Raw genomic sequence first — 15,426 nt, 5'->3', positions numbered from 1 at the left:
TTATTTGTGGAGCATAACAAATAGCATGGAGGACAAGGGGTGTTAGAGAGGAGAAGGGAATTTGGGTAAATAGAAAGGGGAGGTGAACCATGAGAGACTATGGACTCTGAAAAACAATCTGAGGGGTTTGAAATGGCGGGGGGTGGGAGGTTGGGGTACCAGGTGGTGGGTATTATAGAGGGCACGGCTTGCATGGAGCACTGGGTGTGGTGAAAAAATAATGAATACTGTTTTCTGAAAATAAATAAATTGAAAAAAAACTTAATAAATAAATCTTAGATATTAAAAAAATACACTAATCAAAAAGAGGGAAAGAAGCAGAAAACAAATGCACTAAACAGAAAGTAAATGCCAAGTAAGCAAACAGAAATATATCCAGAATTTTATCAAATACAAATAATCAAAATGCTAAAATTAAAATACCAAAAATTTATCAAAAACAAAATTATTTACATTTACATATTTTCAAGTGAAAACCAAAAGATGTTATCAATGTAAAAATGGAAAATTATGTACCTTGTAATACTAAGCAAAAGAAAGCTGTTATACTTATTCTATAACAATAAATAGGAAATACAGCAAGCAACAGTTTCTTTGTTAGATAAAGAAGACACTTTCTTAATGACAGAGGGACCCTTCTACCACAATATATCATAAAATAAATTCCCTGTGCACAATATAGTTTCATTGCAGATATGACTTCATCTGACAGACTTATATAAAGAATGTGACAATGTGTGGTATTTTAAATCAAATGTCTAGATAATAGAACTGATAGAAATGCCAGCATAGAGAAAGCTCAGGGAAAGCAAACTGACAGATATACATCCTGTTTCCCTCCTCACAGTCTTAAAGACTCTCCCTACTCCCTCCTAATGGCAGAGTTCATAGCAATGTGCTTGCAGGGCCAGCTTATTTCAGCATCCCCAAACAGACTCTTGCTCATTAAATTTGTAATTTTAGGTTATTCTAATCGACCGTCCAGTCACTCAATGCACCTAAAACTGTCACATATTATTTTAAGGTATTTATTCAAAGTGATTTATTGACAATCATTTTCATCATTATAAGAGGAAGTAGGCCATTTTACTTTTAAAAATATTACCATAACAAGTTATATCCTCTGCTTCTCCAGCATTCTTTAGAGTATATTTGATTTCTTCTTGGCCATGTGACTATTATTACATGTAATCAATTACCATTCCTTCCCTTTTTTTTGACAGCCTGATATAATTGGCTAATATTTAAGAACATCATGTTCATTATAAACATAAAATAAATGCTTAAATAACCCCCTGGCTTTTTCAAAAGACCATAAAAACTGATCTAATATCACCTGTGTAATTTTTTTTCTGAAATAGAGAAAAGAGGCATATATGCTAAATATGAAATTTGTGTTTGAATTCCAATGGACATTTGAAACTATGAAGGTATTTAGTAGAGAGACAGAGATGATGTTTCCTTGTGAATACATCACATGCCTAAGTTGCATCTGTATATGGGAATTCATAAAGAACATCAAAATGATGAGTAGAACATATTTTCAAATAATGTGAATCATTTCAGAAAGAAATCACTGAGGAGTTTAATATATTTATTAGAATCAAATGTAATGAAATGAAGGGCCATCTGTATCCATCCCAATGTTCATAGCAACAATGGCCTTGGTCGTCAAACTGGATAGGGCCAAAATGCCCTTCAACAGACAAATGGATAAAAAAGATATGGTCCATATACACAATGGAATTTTATGCCTCCATCAGAAAGGATGAATATCCAACTTTTGTATCAACAGGGACGGTACTGGAGGAGATTATGCTGAGTGAAATAAGTCAAGCAGAGTCAATTAACATATGGTTTCACTTCTTTGTGGAGCAAAATGAATCACATGGAGGACATTAGGAGAAGGAAGGGAAAAGTGAATTGGGGGAAATCAGAGGCAGAGACAAGCCATGAGAGACTGTAGAGTCTGAGAAATGAACTGAGGGTTTTGGAGTGGAAGGGGTTGAGGGGTTTGGTGAGCATGGTGGTGCGTATTAAGGAGGACACTTATTGCGTGGAGCACTGGGTGTGATACATAAACAATGAATCTTGGAACACTGTAAAATAAAATAATGTTTAAATATAAACAAACAAACAAAGGATCAAATGTCATCCCATAGTTTATTTACAAAATTCCTCTCCCTCACACTGTAGAGGGTTAAATGAACTTTTATCAACTTTGTTTTGACTTGGTCTTTGATCCATTTCCTGCCACTGTGTTCAATTTTTGGGAGGAAAGGGTTTTTCATTGTCCAGGTATATATAATTGCTTTTATAACAATGTCCATCCGTGTTTTGAATATCTTTTTGTCTCTGTAAGACATTCCCAGTATCTCTTGTTACTTAAATTTACTACTCCTTGAAGATATTATCTCGGGATACAACTTGGTGTTATAGACAAATGATGATACATTATAATTAGTAATCAGTGCAGTGTTGTTTTAATTACTCCCCTGAGATCTATATTAATCTAACTGTGACAAACTGGGTCCTATAAGCTATTCACTTGGGTCCCCTGTTTTTGAGTCAGGAAACCCTTTGAGAGATCTTAAGTATAATTAATAACACTTAAGCAAACATAAAAGTCTGTTGACTGCAACTTAAATGAACTATTACCTATTTTCCATGTTTTCTAGTAATTTAACATGGGTCACTGTTTGAACATGATGCTCTGCAAAGAACTAAAGTAAGTATTTGTAGACATTCAGTCTAATTTTATAGCTACCATGAAATTATGCCCTACATAGAAATATTTCTGAGGCAAACAACTTCTTTAGTTATTTTTTAGGTACATTGTGAGAAAAAGAAAATCCACCCATGGTTTAAAATACAGCCCCAAAGAGGGGATATTAATTCGATGATAAATGTAGTTATATTCTTTGATTGCTTCTTAATTGATTTATTTTACATCAGATATGTATGAATTAGAGTTTAGAACAAAGTCAGCAAAATGTAGGTTAATATATACAGTTAATGGTGTGGTAGGAATACTTAATATATCTGGGAAATCTTTTTTTTAGAATATCTCATTTATTTAATTAACATCAAGGCTTAATTAGCAAGGTTGTTTAAAATGGGTTTTCAAGACTTCTCAATTGTAAAAATGGTCTATGCTGCTTTAAAAATGACTAGGAAGAGATTATGCTGAGTGAAATAAGTCAAGCAGAGAGAGTCAATTATCATATGGTTTCACTTATTTGTGGAGCATACCAAATAGCATGGAGGACAAGGGGCGTTAGAGAGGAGTAGGGAATTTGGGTAAATTGGAAGGGGAGGTGAACCATGAGAGACTATGGACTCTGAAAAACAGTCTGAGGGGTTTGAAGTGGTGGGGGGGTGGGAGGTTGGGGTACCAGGTGGTGGGTATTATAGAGGGCACGGCTTGCATGGAGCACTGGGTGTGGTGAAAAAATAATGAATACTGTTTTTCTGAAAATAAATAAATTGGGGAAAAAAATAAATCACCTAAAAAAATGACTCAGAAATGTAGCTTTATTTGATGTGTACATTCTGCCCATTATATATAAGAATCTGTGATAGGTTCCTTTATTTTCCAACTGTATTGAAAATATATGCATTTATTTGATACCCAAATACATTTACAGCAATTCTATTTCTGAGCATATATCTAAAAGAATTGATAGCAAGTTCTCAAAGAGATATTTGCGCATGAGTATTTATGCTAGCATTATTCACAATAGCCAAAAGGTAGAGGAAACTCAAATGCACATCAACAGATAAATGAGTAAACACAATATGGTATTTAATGGTAGAATATTATGCAACCTTTAAAAATAAAGATTTTTTTCTTTTTTCTTTTTTCTTTAAAGAAAGATTTTTTTACACATGTTACAACATTGAGGACATTACACTAAACCTTGAGGACATTACACTAAATAAAATAACCCAGTTATAAAAAGACAAATATTGTATGATTCCACTTATAAGAGTTATCTAGGATAATCAAGCTTATAGAATCTGAAAGCATAACTGTGATTGCCAAGGACTGTGGGTAGATAGAGAAAAAATTTTAATGGGTATATAATTTCAGCATTAGACGATAAAAACGTTCTGGAGATTGCAAAACAAGGTGAAATGAATTAACACTAATGAACTGTACACTTGAAAACAATTAAGATAGCAAAATTAAAGCTATTCATAGTTACCAAAATTACAGAATTTAATTTTTAAAACCTCTTTTACTGACATTTGTCTCTTAAATAAATGAGTGAGTTATAGTTATTTTAAATATTCCAGTTTGTGGATATGGTATAGATAAGTAGATAGGCTAGAGCAAGAAATAGAAGAGAAATATAAAATATTTATATTGTCAAATCTTTCTTTCTAACTGCTGAGTTATAAATCATATTTATAAGATTGTACATAAAAAAAACAAATAAATCCCCACAAAATAGTGAAATTACTACTAGGACACCTGAAATAAGAGTGAGTAAAAGAGATTGGAGTTAAGCAGCAATAATCCTAGAGCTCTTCCTGAAGTAGTTAGTATTGTACGGAAGATCTCTAGGCTAATATTGACAAGGAACCAGGCAATATAGCCTGCCAAGAAAATGTGCAGGAAATGGCAAAATGAGGCTTAAACCCATGCCTCCTATATCCAGGGTCCACATATTACCAAATAAGCTGTTCCTTACTTTCTTTTTTTTAAGATTTTATTTATTTGGCAGATAGCAAGAGATCACAAGTAGGCAGGGAGGCAGGCAGAGAGAGGGAGAACCAGGCTCCCCAATGAGCAGAGAGCCCAATGTGGAGCTCAATTCCAGGACCGTGAGCTGAAGTCAGAGACTTAACCCACTGGGCCACTCAGGTGCCCCAGCCATTCTTTACTTTCCAGAAGACTTTGTTATGAAGTGATTCTCAATGCTTCATTTTGATATACCTTTTGTAAGATCCTTTTTGTTCTGTTTCTTTTGTTTGTTTTTATTTTTTAATTTTTATTTTTTATTTAAATTCAATTTATATACCATATAGTGTATTAATAGTTTCAGAGGTAGAATTTAGTGAGTTGCTTATAACACCCAGTGCTCATCACATTACATGTGCTCCTTAATGCCCAACACTCATTCACCCCATCCCTCGACCCATGTCCCTACATCATCCCTGTTTGTTTCCTAGAGTTAAGAGTCTCTTACAGTTTGTCTCCTTCTCTATTTTTATTTTATTTTTCATTCCATTTCCTATCTTTGTCTGTTTTGTTTCTTAAATTCCACATGTGAGTGAAATCATATGGTATTTGTCTTTATTTGACTAACTTATTTTGCTTAGCATAACACCCTCTAGTTTCAGTCACATCATTGCAAATGGCAAATCACATTCCTTTTATGTCTGAGTAATATAAGAAGACATATATATAATATGTCTTCTTATCCAATCATCTGTTGATAGATATATGGGTTCTTTCCATCGTTTGTAATATACTATGGTTTATTAACAGTTTTCAAGCACACACTCATTTCTATAGGAGAGCTTGAAATCCAGCTGATAGAATGTTTATGGAAGACTTTGTTCAATGGCCCCATTATTTCCTTCCTACTTCATGGAAAAAATTCCCAATTGGATTTTGGACTCTATGAGAGATTAAACAAGGAGAGTTATGAGTTTAAAGTTGAATTTGTTAAATTATATTTTTCCAAACTTAGAAAATAAAATGCTTCTGAAGTGAATGTGTGGTTAATATTCTCAGAAATAGCCATTGTACTGGCCTCAGGTGTTCCAGGGTGATCAACTCTCCCAGTTCTCTTGAGATAGAGTTTTCTAAGATGTGAGACTTCCAGTGGCAAAACAGGGGCAGTCCCAGTCTTGGCAGTCTTGCTGAGGTAGGGTCATAATTTGTACTCTGTTATTTACACATTTCACTAATGCCCATCAGCTTTTATCTTTTTACACTGAATTCTATTTCTCATCACACTTATTGTTCATTACTGTCTCTCTTTGATATCTTCAAAATCTTTGAAAATTGAAAAGTGGCCATTTTCATCTATTTCCACTACTTAAGCTGTGAAAATGAAACATCCTCCTTGAACCAAACTTGAATTAGAATACCTGTGACTTAAACTTTCCTAATGGAAAGTGTCCTAAAGTAAAAAGGCATTCAATAATGTGAGAGAAGACAATAAATTGTACCACTCTAGTCCCACTGAACAGGGTTGCTGCTGTGGTGACTTCATAGCAACCTGCCTTATCCATAGCACGGCATAAATTTAAGAGTGCTGATGTTGTTCATGCCAGCAATAAAGATGAAGACATTTGAAAACAGTGATCATGATGATGATGTCCTTTATAACTTGGCAGAATATATTGTGATCTGAGATTTGCATCAGCATAACCTTATCTTATAAATGACAACATGAGTGAGTTTTTTCATTGGATTCTCTGGATCCAGATCTCCATGTCACCAATGTCAGATTGTATGACAATGAGTAAGTTTGTTAATTATACCAAATTTTACTGACTTCATGATATTTAAAATACAGACATTAACATTCTTAATTCTTCACTAATCCTGTTCTCAGAATCAAACAAAATAGCTGAATAAATGACATATAAATAGGGGCGCCTGGGTGGCTCAGTGGGTTAAGCCGCTGCCTTTGGCTCAGGTCATGATCTCAGGGTCCTGGGATCGAGTCCCGCACCAGGCTCCCTGCTCAGGTTGCCTGCTTCCTCCTCTCTCTCTCTCTGCCTGCCTCTCTGCCTATTTGTGATCTCTCTCTCTCTGTCAAATAAATAAATAATATTTTTAAAGAAATGACATATAAATAAAACATCAATATGAACTTCTGATAAATTTTCTGAGCTCTAGGAGTCAGAAAACACAAAATGACCTCAATTCTGTCCCTCTAGGACGGAGTCAGAGTGCCTGCATCCTGCCAAACAATTAAAATTAACTTGTCTAAATTATTTTTATAGTTTTATTTATTATATAAATTTTATTTTATTCTGGTAACTGTTATGAGCACATCCTTATGTTAGATTTCATTAAATTTATATTTTCTGCAAATCAATTAGTGCTTATAAATGGAATTTCAGCTCAAAATGGACAATATAATACCTCTCTTTATTCTCCATGTTGCCTTTAGGGCTATCTTTCTAAAAATTGGAGAAAAACACACATCAGTATCTGTCTCAGAAATTTTTAAATTTTCCATTATGCCTACAGAAAAACAATAATTTATAACATAATAATCTGAACAAGTTCGATTTTGTTCACACAATAATTCTGTGCATACCGTCATTGTCTTCTAGTGAAACTACTTGCCATTTCTCAGATAGATTTGTATATCATGCCTCCTTAATTTTGTTTGGAAATTATTTCCCCTCTTCTCTATCCTTTCACAGTCACTGAAAATTATTTACCTCCAGAATAATACTACATTTAATATTTTGATGAGATTTTCCATAATCCTATCCAAGAGCAGATTAACATGCTATATATTTTTAAAGATTTTATTTATTTACCTGAATGAGATACAATGAAACAGGAAACACAAGCAGGGGCAGTGGAAGGGGAGCCTGTTGGGGGGCTGGATCTGAAGACACTGGACTCATGACCTGAGCCAAAGGCAGATGCTTAACAACTGAGCCACCCAGGTATATATAATAATTTTCCCATCCTCCAGTGTATGCTGATTAAATGTTTTACCCTAACCCTGAGAAAAGTGAAGACATATATTGCATTCCTGCTTCGTTTTAATTAAATATGATAGCATAATGACTAGTATGAAGAGTGATCTTTAAATAATTATTGAATAAAATCATTTTAATTATGATCAGATTTAATTGAATTATCTTTTATTTTGTCAACACAATCTGCTTATTCTTTTATTATAATAATTATTCAATAATTTCATATGTAGTATTGGAATTTTTCTTTCCATTAATCATTAAAAATTGCCTCATAATTAATTTAAAAATTCCAGATGTTAAAGCTATGTTTTAAAAACAGACTATAGTGTGGAGGGAAGGCAAGATGGTGGCAAGATAGGAAATGCTGTTTCAACTGGTCCCCTAAAGTGATCTGATTATCTACCAGATCACTCTGAACACACATGAAATCAGCCTGAGATGCAGGATTATACACTTCTAGATCTGTACAGGGGTAGAAGACACCAGTGGACAGGCACAGTAGAGTGGGAACGTTGGACTGATATCATAAGATAAACAAAAGGGAGAGGGAGCTACCATAAGTGACCCATTGGAAAGTAAAACACCAATACAAGAGTGCCCTGTAATTGGGAATGAGCATTAACTTGGAGTCTGATTAAAAGCACTCAAAAAGAGTAAAAGACCTTAAGGGGAAATTGGTGGAATCATAGACTAGATTTGGATTCCAAATAATGATCATTATCACATTTAATTGGCAGCTCATTGTGGTTTAAGTTTTGGGTTATGGCTTTGCATGCATTGTTTAATCCTCAGAACATCTCAAAGCTTACCACTGTTTTTATTCTCCATTAAACTAATGAGGATAGATGGAAACTCAGAAAATGCACTTTAAAACTCCAATGTCATAGAGAAAAAAATGCCAGAATCAGGAATTATTTTTATGTATTAACCTATTTATAACTAAAATGTAGTGATTTTGTACTTCCAAATTTAAGTCAATGGAAAATCTGAGTTGGATTAAACATAAAAGCTAAAACAATATAAATAATTTAGATGAGAGAAATAGAAAAGGACATGATCAAGAGTCAAAGATTTTCAACTTATAAAACCTGGAAAAATATGTTTCTCTGCTGATGTGAACAGATATTTATTTATTATTCATTCATTCATTCATTCATTCATTGTATTCTTTGGCCTTTTAGGGCTGAAGACAGCATCCAAAACAGGCACGACTTACTTGCAGAATAGCAATAGAAACCATTGACTACACTGGATTCCTGTGGATTAACAAAAGTATCTATTTCTACTGTAGGTCAATAATGCTTATTCTTAACAAAGTTATTATTGTCAATATATAGCTTCTTCTCTCCATGAACTGGATGATGGTCCCATTTTGTATTTGTCCTATCTACACACAGTAATGGCCCCAGTTCATAGAACCAACACAGAACAGGACTGAACCAATGTCATTACCATGAGGTAAGGTATATGATGTTCCAAGAAGAGATGAGAAAAGAAATCTCCAGGTACCCTCACTATTTTGTTCTTAACTCAGAAATAGTGAACCACAGGTGAACTACCCAATATTTTTGCAAAGTTTCACCATTTTATAAAATTCTGTTTTGTATCTTGGGACTGAATTTCTCCTTATATCCAGCTTCACAAAAATTGATCATTAACAATTAGATATAAAAATAGAATTTTACATGGATAGGTAAAAATTATCCAAATGAAAATTGAACGTTTCTTTTTCATTACCAAAGAAGGTTAAGTTTATATTTGAGTGTATATTTCAGTGAGTAAGATCACATAGACTGGAAGAGGACTATTACCTTATAGATTCATCCAAAAATATTTGATAACAGATCTCTGATTCAGATGAAATAACCAGATCAGGGCCTTTTAATATAATTTAAAGTATATTTAGCACTCAGTATTTCAAAATTTAGTTATTACTCATTTTAATATGACATTTAAAATATTATTTTTAAGATTTATTTATTTATTTGATAGAGAGCATACACAAGGAGAAGGTCAGAAGGAGATAAAGAAGCAGGCTCCCCATGCAGCAGAGAGCCAGATGTGAAGTTAGATCCAAGAGCCCTGAGATCATGATCTGAGCCAAAAACTGATGCTTAACCAACCAAGCCACACAGGTGCCCTAATATTAAAAATATGTTAATTGGAAGGGGAGGTGAACCATGAGAGACTATGGACTCTGAAAAACAGTCTGAGGGGTTTGAAGTGGCGGGGGGGTGGGAGGTTGGGGTACCAGGTGGTGGGTATTATAGAGGGCACAGCTTGCATGGAGCACTGGGTGTGGTGAAAAAATAATGAATACTGTTTTTCTGAAAATAAATAAATTGGGAGAAAAAAATATGTTAATTGAACTTCAAATAGCAACTATCTCATCTTTATTTTCCCGTTTCAAGTCATGTCTCATTCAGAATAAAACTCTCATGTTCTTTAAAGTACTTTACATATTATTCAGTTTTCATGTATGCTTGCCATACTATTGGTATTTTACCCAAAAGTATATAGCAGAAAGCTTAAGAACAATTTGTTAAACGTTAGACAGTCTAGGTGAGATAAAGGAAAAAAATGTTTAGTATTTGTGTCGCCTGCTCCTGGGCTCCCAGGGAAACTACACTTTCATCAAGTTCAGGATGGATTCACCAAACTTCAAAACCTGGGCTGTATTTCTGCCTTGAGCACACACAGTACATCTGCTTCATCAGCAAATAACCTAAATAAATAAGTAAATAAACAAATAAATAAATGGGCGCCTGTGTGTCTCAATGGGTTAAAGCCTCTACCTTCAGCTCAGGTCATGATCTCAGGGTTCTGGGATTGAGCTCCACATTGGGTTCTCTGCTCAGTGGGGAGCCTGCTTCCTCTTCTCTCTCTGTATGCCTGCCTTTCTGCCTACTTGTGATCTCTGTCTTTCAAATAAATAAATAAAATATTTTAAAAATCAAACTAAAGATATAAATAAAAATCTCCCTAAATTCTGTTCTCATACCTCCTAAGCTTGCAAACTTGATTACTAAAAACAAAATAAAGTTTGTGATTTTCTTAAATATCCTTCCTTATGATAATTTGCAATTCCTGATGTAACTATATATATCTCTGTATTAAGTATTCATTCTGTCCAGAGCACTCTCTCCTTTGTGAAGATTGTGTATCCCAGACAGCCATCCTCACTTGGGCTCAAATAAAACTATCTCTCTCTCTCTCTCTCTTTTTCTTAGCAGTTCTAAAAGCTTTGTTCATTTTGCCTCAAATAGAAACAATCCTGGCTCTTCCTCTTATGAGATATGCATTCTTGGCCTCTGTTATTCTTCTGTCACTCCACTGTTTTCATATCAACTGTATGCAGATGAAAATGTCAAAGTCCCATCATGCTTGTTATGAAATGATTATAGATATAAGCAATGACAAGTTTTACATTATTATACTATCAGAAAATAAGAAATGGGGCACCTGGGTGGCTCAGTGGGTTAAGCCTCTGCCTTTGGCTCAGGTCATGATTTCAGGGTCCTGTGGTTGAGCACTTCATCTGGCTCTCTGCTCGGCAGGGAGCCTGCTCCCCCGCCCCCGCTACTTGTGATCTCTCTCTCTCTCTGTCGTATACATAAATAAAATCTTAAAATAAAGAAAATAAGAAATAAATCTAGGGGTTCTGAAGGTGGCTTATAGATTTCATAAAATATTTTTCTATTGGTCTGAATAGCTACACATAGATTAGTCAGTAAATTTAGCATATTATTAGTCCATTGAATTTAGGAAATGAATAATTCAGGTTTCAGAGCTTAGAGGAAAAACCAGACTGCCTATAGTCTCAAAATGATTTTTATTTCTTCTGTTTGGGTAACAGGGGTAGAGTATGATCTCTGAAAATTCAAAGAACTATTATGAAACATAAATTTATCAATAAATTTAAAGACATTTTGGATACTTTTACTAGATGTACCAGGTCAGAATAGTCCTCACAGTCATATATACATGTAAAAATATGGTTATGCATGAAAACAGATCTATCCAAAAAAGGAATATAGTTGAGAAAATACTGAAGGTTTTTGGTGGGAAGTAATAAAAAGAACAAGAACATTCCTCCACAGAAAGGGGAACTCTCTTACACTGTTGATGGGAATGCAAGCTGGTACAGTTACTCTGGTAAAAAGTATGGAGGCTCCTCAAAAATTTAAAAATAGAGCTATCCTATGACCCAGAAATTTCACTACTAGGTATTTACCCCAAAGATACAGATGTAGTGAAAAGAAGGGTCATATGCACCCCAGTGTTCATAGCAGCAATGTCCACATTAGCCAAAACTAGAAAAAGAGTCCAGACATCCATCAAAAAATGTGTGGACAAAGAAGAGACTGTGTGCATGTGCACATGGGCACGTGCACACACACACAAACACACAAACACACACACACCCACTCGGGAATATTGCTTAGCCATCAAAAAGCATAAAATCTTGCCATATGCAATGACATGGGTGAAACTAGAGGATATTATGCTAAGGCTGTATAATATCTAATTTTTTTTCACTTCGTATCATTTTTGGAAATAAAAAATTTTCACAAGAAATTTGAAGCTTATGGAGCTTTAATGGCAAATTTACAGCTATACTAAAATAAAGACACACTCCTAGATCTTCTAAATTTATGTCCAATCTTTTCACTATTGTATGACAGCACAAAATTAGTTCATGCAATTTTGTAAATATGATTCTGCAATTGAAGAGAAAAATATCAGGCAAGCAATTGATTAAATTCTTCTTTTTAGACACCAATGAATTATTCAGGGGTCCCTGAATATGCAGTCTCAGGATATTCTGTTGGACATGTTCCCTCTGAAGTCTTTCCACTATTATAAGCCCTGTCAGCTTCTTTTGTTCTTGATATTTCTGCTCACATATGTTTCAAGAAAGATAGCATGTAGTTAACTACTAGTGAGATATGCAATTTTTGTATTCTATTTCATATATATGTGAATTATACTCAAATAAGTTTCAACTCATAATGGTAATATTGAAATACTTGAATATATTTACTTTTCTTACCCTTTTTTTTCTCAACCAGTGGCTCCCATTCAAAGGAGTCATTGATTGAAGAGCATGCATCAGAAAATTACATCCATCTGAAGAATAGAAGATATTGCCTGGAAGTCAGAACTCTATCAAAATGGAATTCTTGCTACTAAGTTGTATCACATCATCACACACATCACTAAATTCATACACACACACACACACACACACACACACACACACCCCTCCTAATAAAGCACCCAGATCATCTTAATTCCCAACTGCTCACTTTCTGCAATATCCGTCATCAAAGCAAGATGAATAACAGCATCGTAACTGAGTTTATGATTCTGGGCCTCACTCAAAATCCTGAACTGCAAAGAGTTCTCTTCATTGTCTTTCTCTTCATGTACACTGTGGCCTTTCTTGGAAATGCACTGATTGTCATTGCCATCATCTATAACACCACTTTGCATACACCCATGTATGTTTTCCTTTTGGCACTGGCTATTGTGGACATCGTATGCACAACAAGCATTATACCAAAGATGCTGGTGACCATGCTAACATCAGGAAGGAGTATTTCCTATGAAAGTTGTATGTCCCAGCTCTTCTTCTTCACGTGGTCCCTAGGAGCTGAGATGGTTCTCTTCACCACAATGGCCTATGACCGCTATGTGGCCATCTGTTTCCCTCTTCACTACAGAACTATTATGAACCATCGTATGTGCGTGACCTTGCTGAGCATTACCATGGTGATTGCAGCAACCAATTCCTGGGTACACACTGGTCTTATCCTGAGGCTGACATTCTGTGGTCCAAACACCATTAACCACTTCTTCTGTGAGATACCCCCACTGCTGTCTTTGTCCTGCAGCCCCGTTAGAATCAATGAGATTATGGTATATGTTGCTGATATTACCCTGGCCATAGGTGACTTCACACTCACCTGCATCTCCTATGGTTTTATCATTGCTGCCATTTTCCGCATCCGCACAGCAGAAGGGAAGAAGAAGGCTTTTTCAACATGCTCGTCCCATCTCATAGTGGTGTCTCTTTACTACTCCCCTGTAATCTACACCTATATCCGCCCTGCTTCCAGCTACTCATTTGAAAGAGACAAGGTGATAGCTGCACTCTATACTCTTGTGACCCCAACATTAAACCCAATTGTGTATAGTTTCCGAAACAAGGAGATGCAGACAGGGATTCAGAAAGTTTTTCCATTTCTGAAACATTGGTAGTTTCAAAAGGGAATGTTAGCTCTGTACTCCAGAATCATCTCCTAGAACATCTCATATTTTACTGGTCATTTATAGATATTTCCTTCCCAGATTTCCCTATTCCTTCTTAAGAGTAACAATGTTTCATTCCATTATGAATCATTGTCTTAGCTCCTGATTTCTAAAATGCACTTACTTTCTTACCATCACACTACTGATTTACACTTACTACTTTACATATTTCCAACATACTTTCTTTTATGAAAGCTTTCACTATTAATCACAGTAAATGTAAAGTTTTTCTCTCATTCTTATTCTACTCCCAGATTTCTCAGTGTCTCCACAATTTTATAATTTTAATTTTACACAATATCTATAATGTAATATACATACCATCTCACATAAATATATATCATGATATATATCCCATCATCTTTCTAAAATATGTACATTTTCTCCTTCTTATATATGCATATACATAAGCATTTTCCTGTAAGCACATGCAAGCATTAAATATATTAACATATATATGCTATACATCTATTCAGAAAGAAAGTGCTTTTAATGTTATAAAATTAATCAATCTATGAATCAAATCAGGTCTCTCATTCTGTAATAAGAAAATATATTGCATTACTTTGTGACATTTTGTGATGCATACAGTACAATTTTCCCTTGAAATCAGTTATAATTAGTGTTTCACTATAACATTTTTAAACACAGGTATTTTGTCATACTAATCTTCTTGAAACAATCTAATTCATGTCTTCATTAGAATTACTTATAATTTACTTCATGAAAACAATAATCATATATTATTGTTGGCATGTTTTACATATCCTGTGAAGAGGAATTTTAAATAAATACATAACAGACAATAATAGGAAGATCCCTCTAATGCCTTATAGCTGAAGACAATATTGTGTGAATGTGTAGGTGAACAAGTTGGATTTATTGCATGATGCAATAGGACATCGAAGAAGAAGCTAGAAATGATTTATTTGGGATTTTTTGGGATACTTGATGAAAAATCACACAAAGATGATTTTTTCCCTAGATTGGTTCAGAAAATGAGAGAAATTTGTTTAGGAGGTGTATAGTATAAAAATTGGTAAGCTGTGATAGGTAAATAAGTAGCAGTAGATCATATTAACTAGAAGAAGAACATACCTATCCTTTCTGAGTTTTGGATTACATTGATATTTTTTCCATGCTGATATATGTTATGGAGAAGATTTGTTTCTATCTTGCTCTATAATAGTGACTTTCTGATGTTTATATTCTCTGTGTGTGTGTGTGTGTGTGTGTGTTTTGATGATGATGATCAGAAAAAGTTCATGGTCTATCTCTCACCCAGACAAGCTGAGTAGACATTAGTCAGAAGCTTTTTTTTTCTTCCATTCTCATTTCTTAAAAAAAAAAAGATTTTATTTTTTTACACAGAGAGACAGAGGGAGATCATGAGTAGTCAGAGAGGCAGGCAGAGAAAGAGAGCAG

General features: G+C 34.4%; 1 protein-coding gene across 1 annotated transcript; it reads left to right on the top strand.

Moving 5' to 3' along the window:
* The first annotated feature begins 13,023 nt into the window (after positions 1 to 13,023).
* LOC122912670 (olfactory receptor 13G1-like) lies at positions 13,024 to 13,950 on the top strand. The gene has a single exon (XM_044258758.1). It carries the CDS (start codon positions 13,024 to 13,026, stop codon positions 13,948 to 13,950), a length of 927 nt encoding a protein of 308 aa, XP_044114693.1.
* Positions 13,951 to 15,426: the final 1,476 nt, after the last annotated feature.

The sequence above is a fragment of the Neovison vison genome, chromosome 1, assembly GCF_020171115.1.
Source record: "Neovison vison isolate M4711 chromosome 1, ASM_NN_V1, whole genome shotgun sequence".
Lineage (NCBI taxonomy): Eukaryota > Metazoa > Chordata > Mammalia > Carnivora > Mustelidae > Neogale > Neogale vison.
Note: the sequence above shows the minus strand (reverse complement) of the source record. Positions and strands in the feature narration are given on the sequence as shown.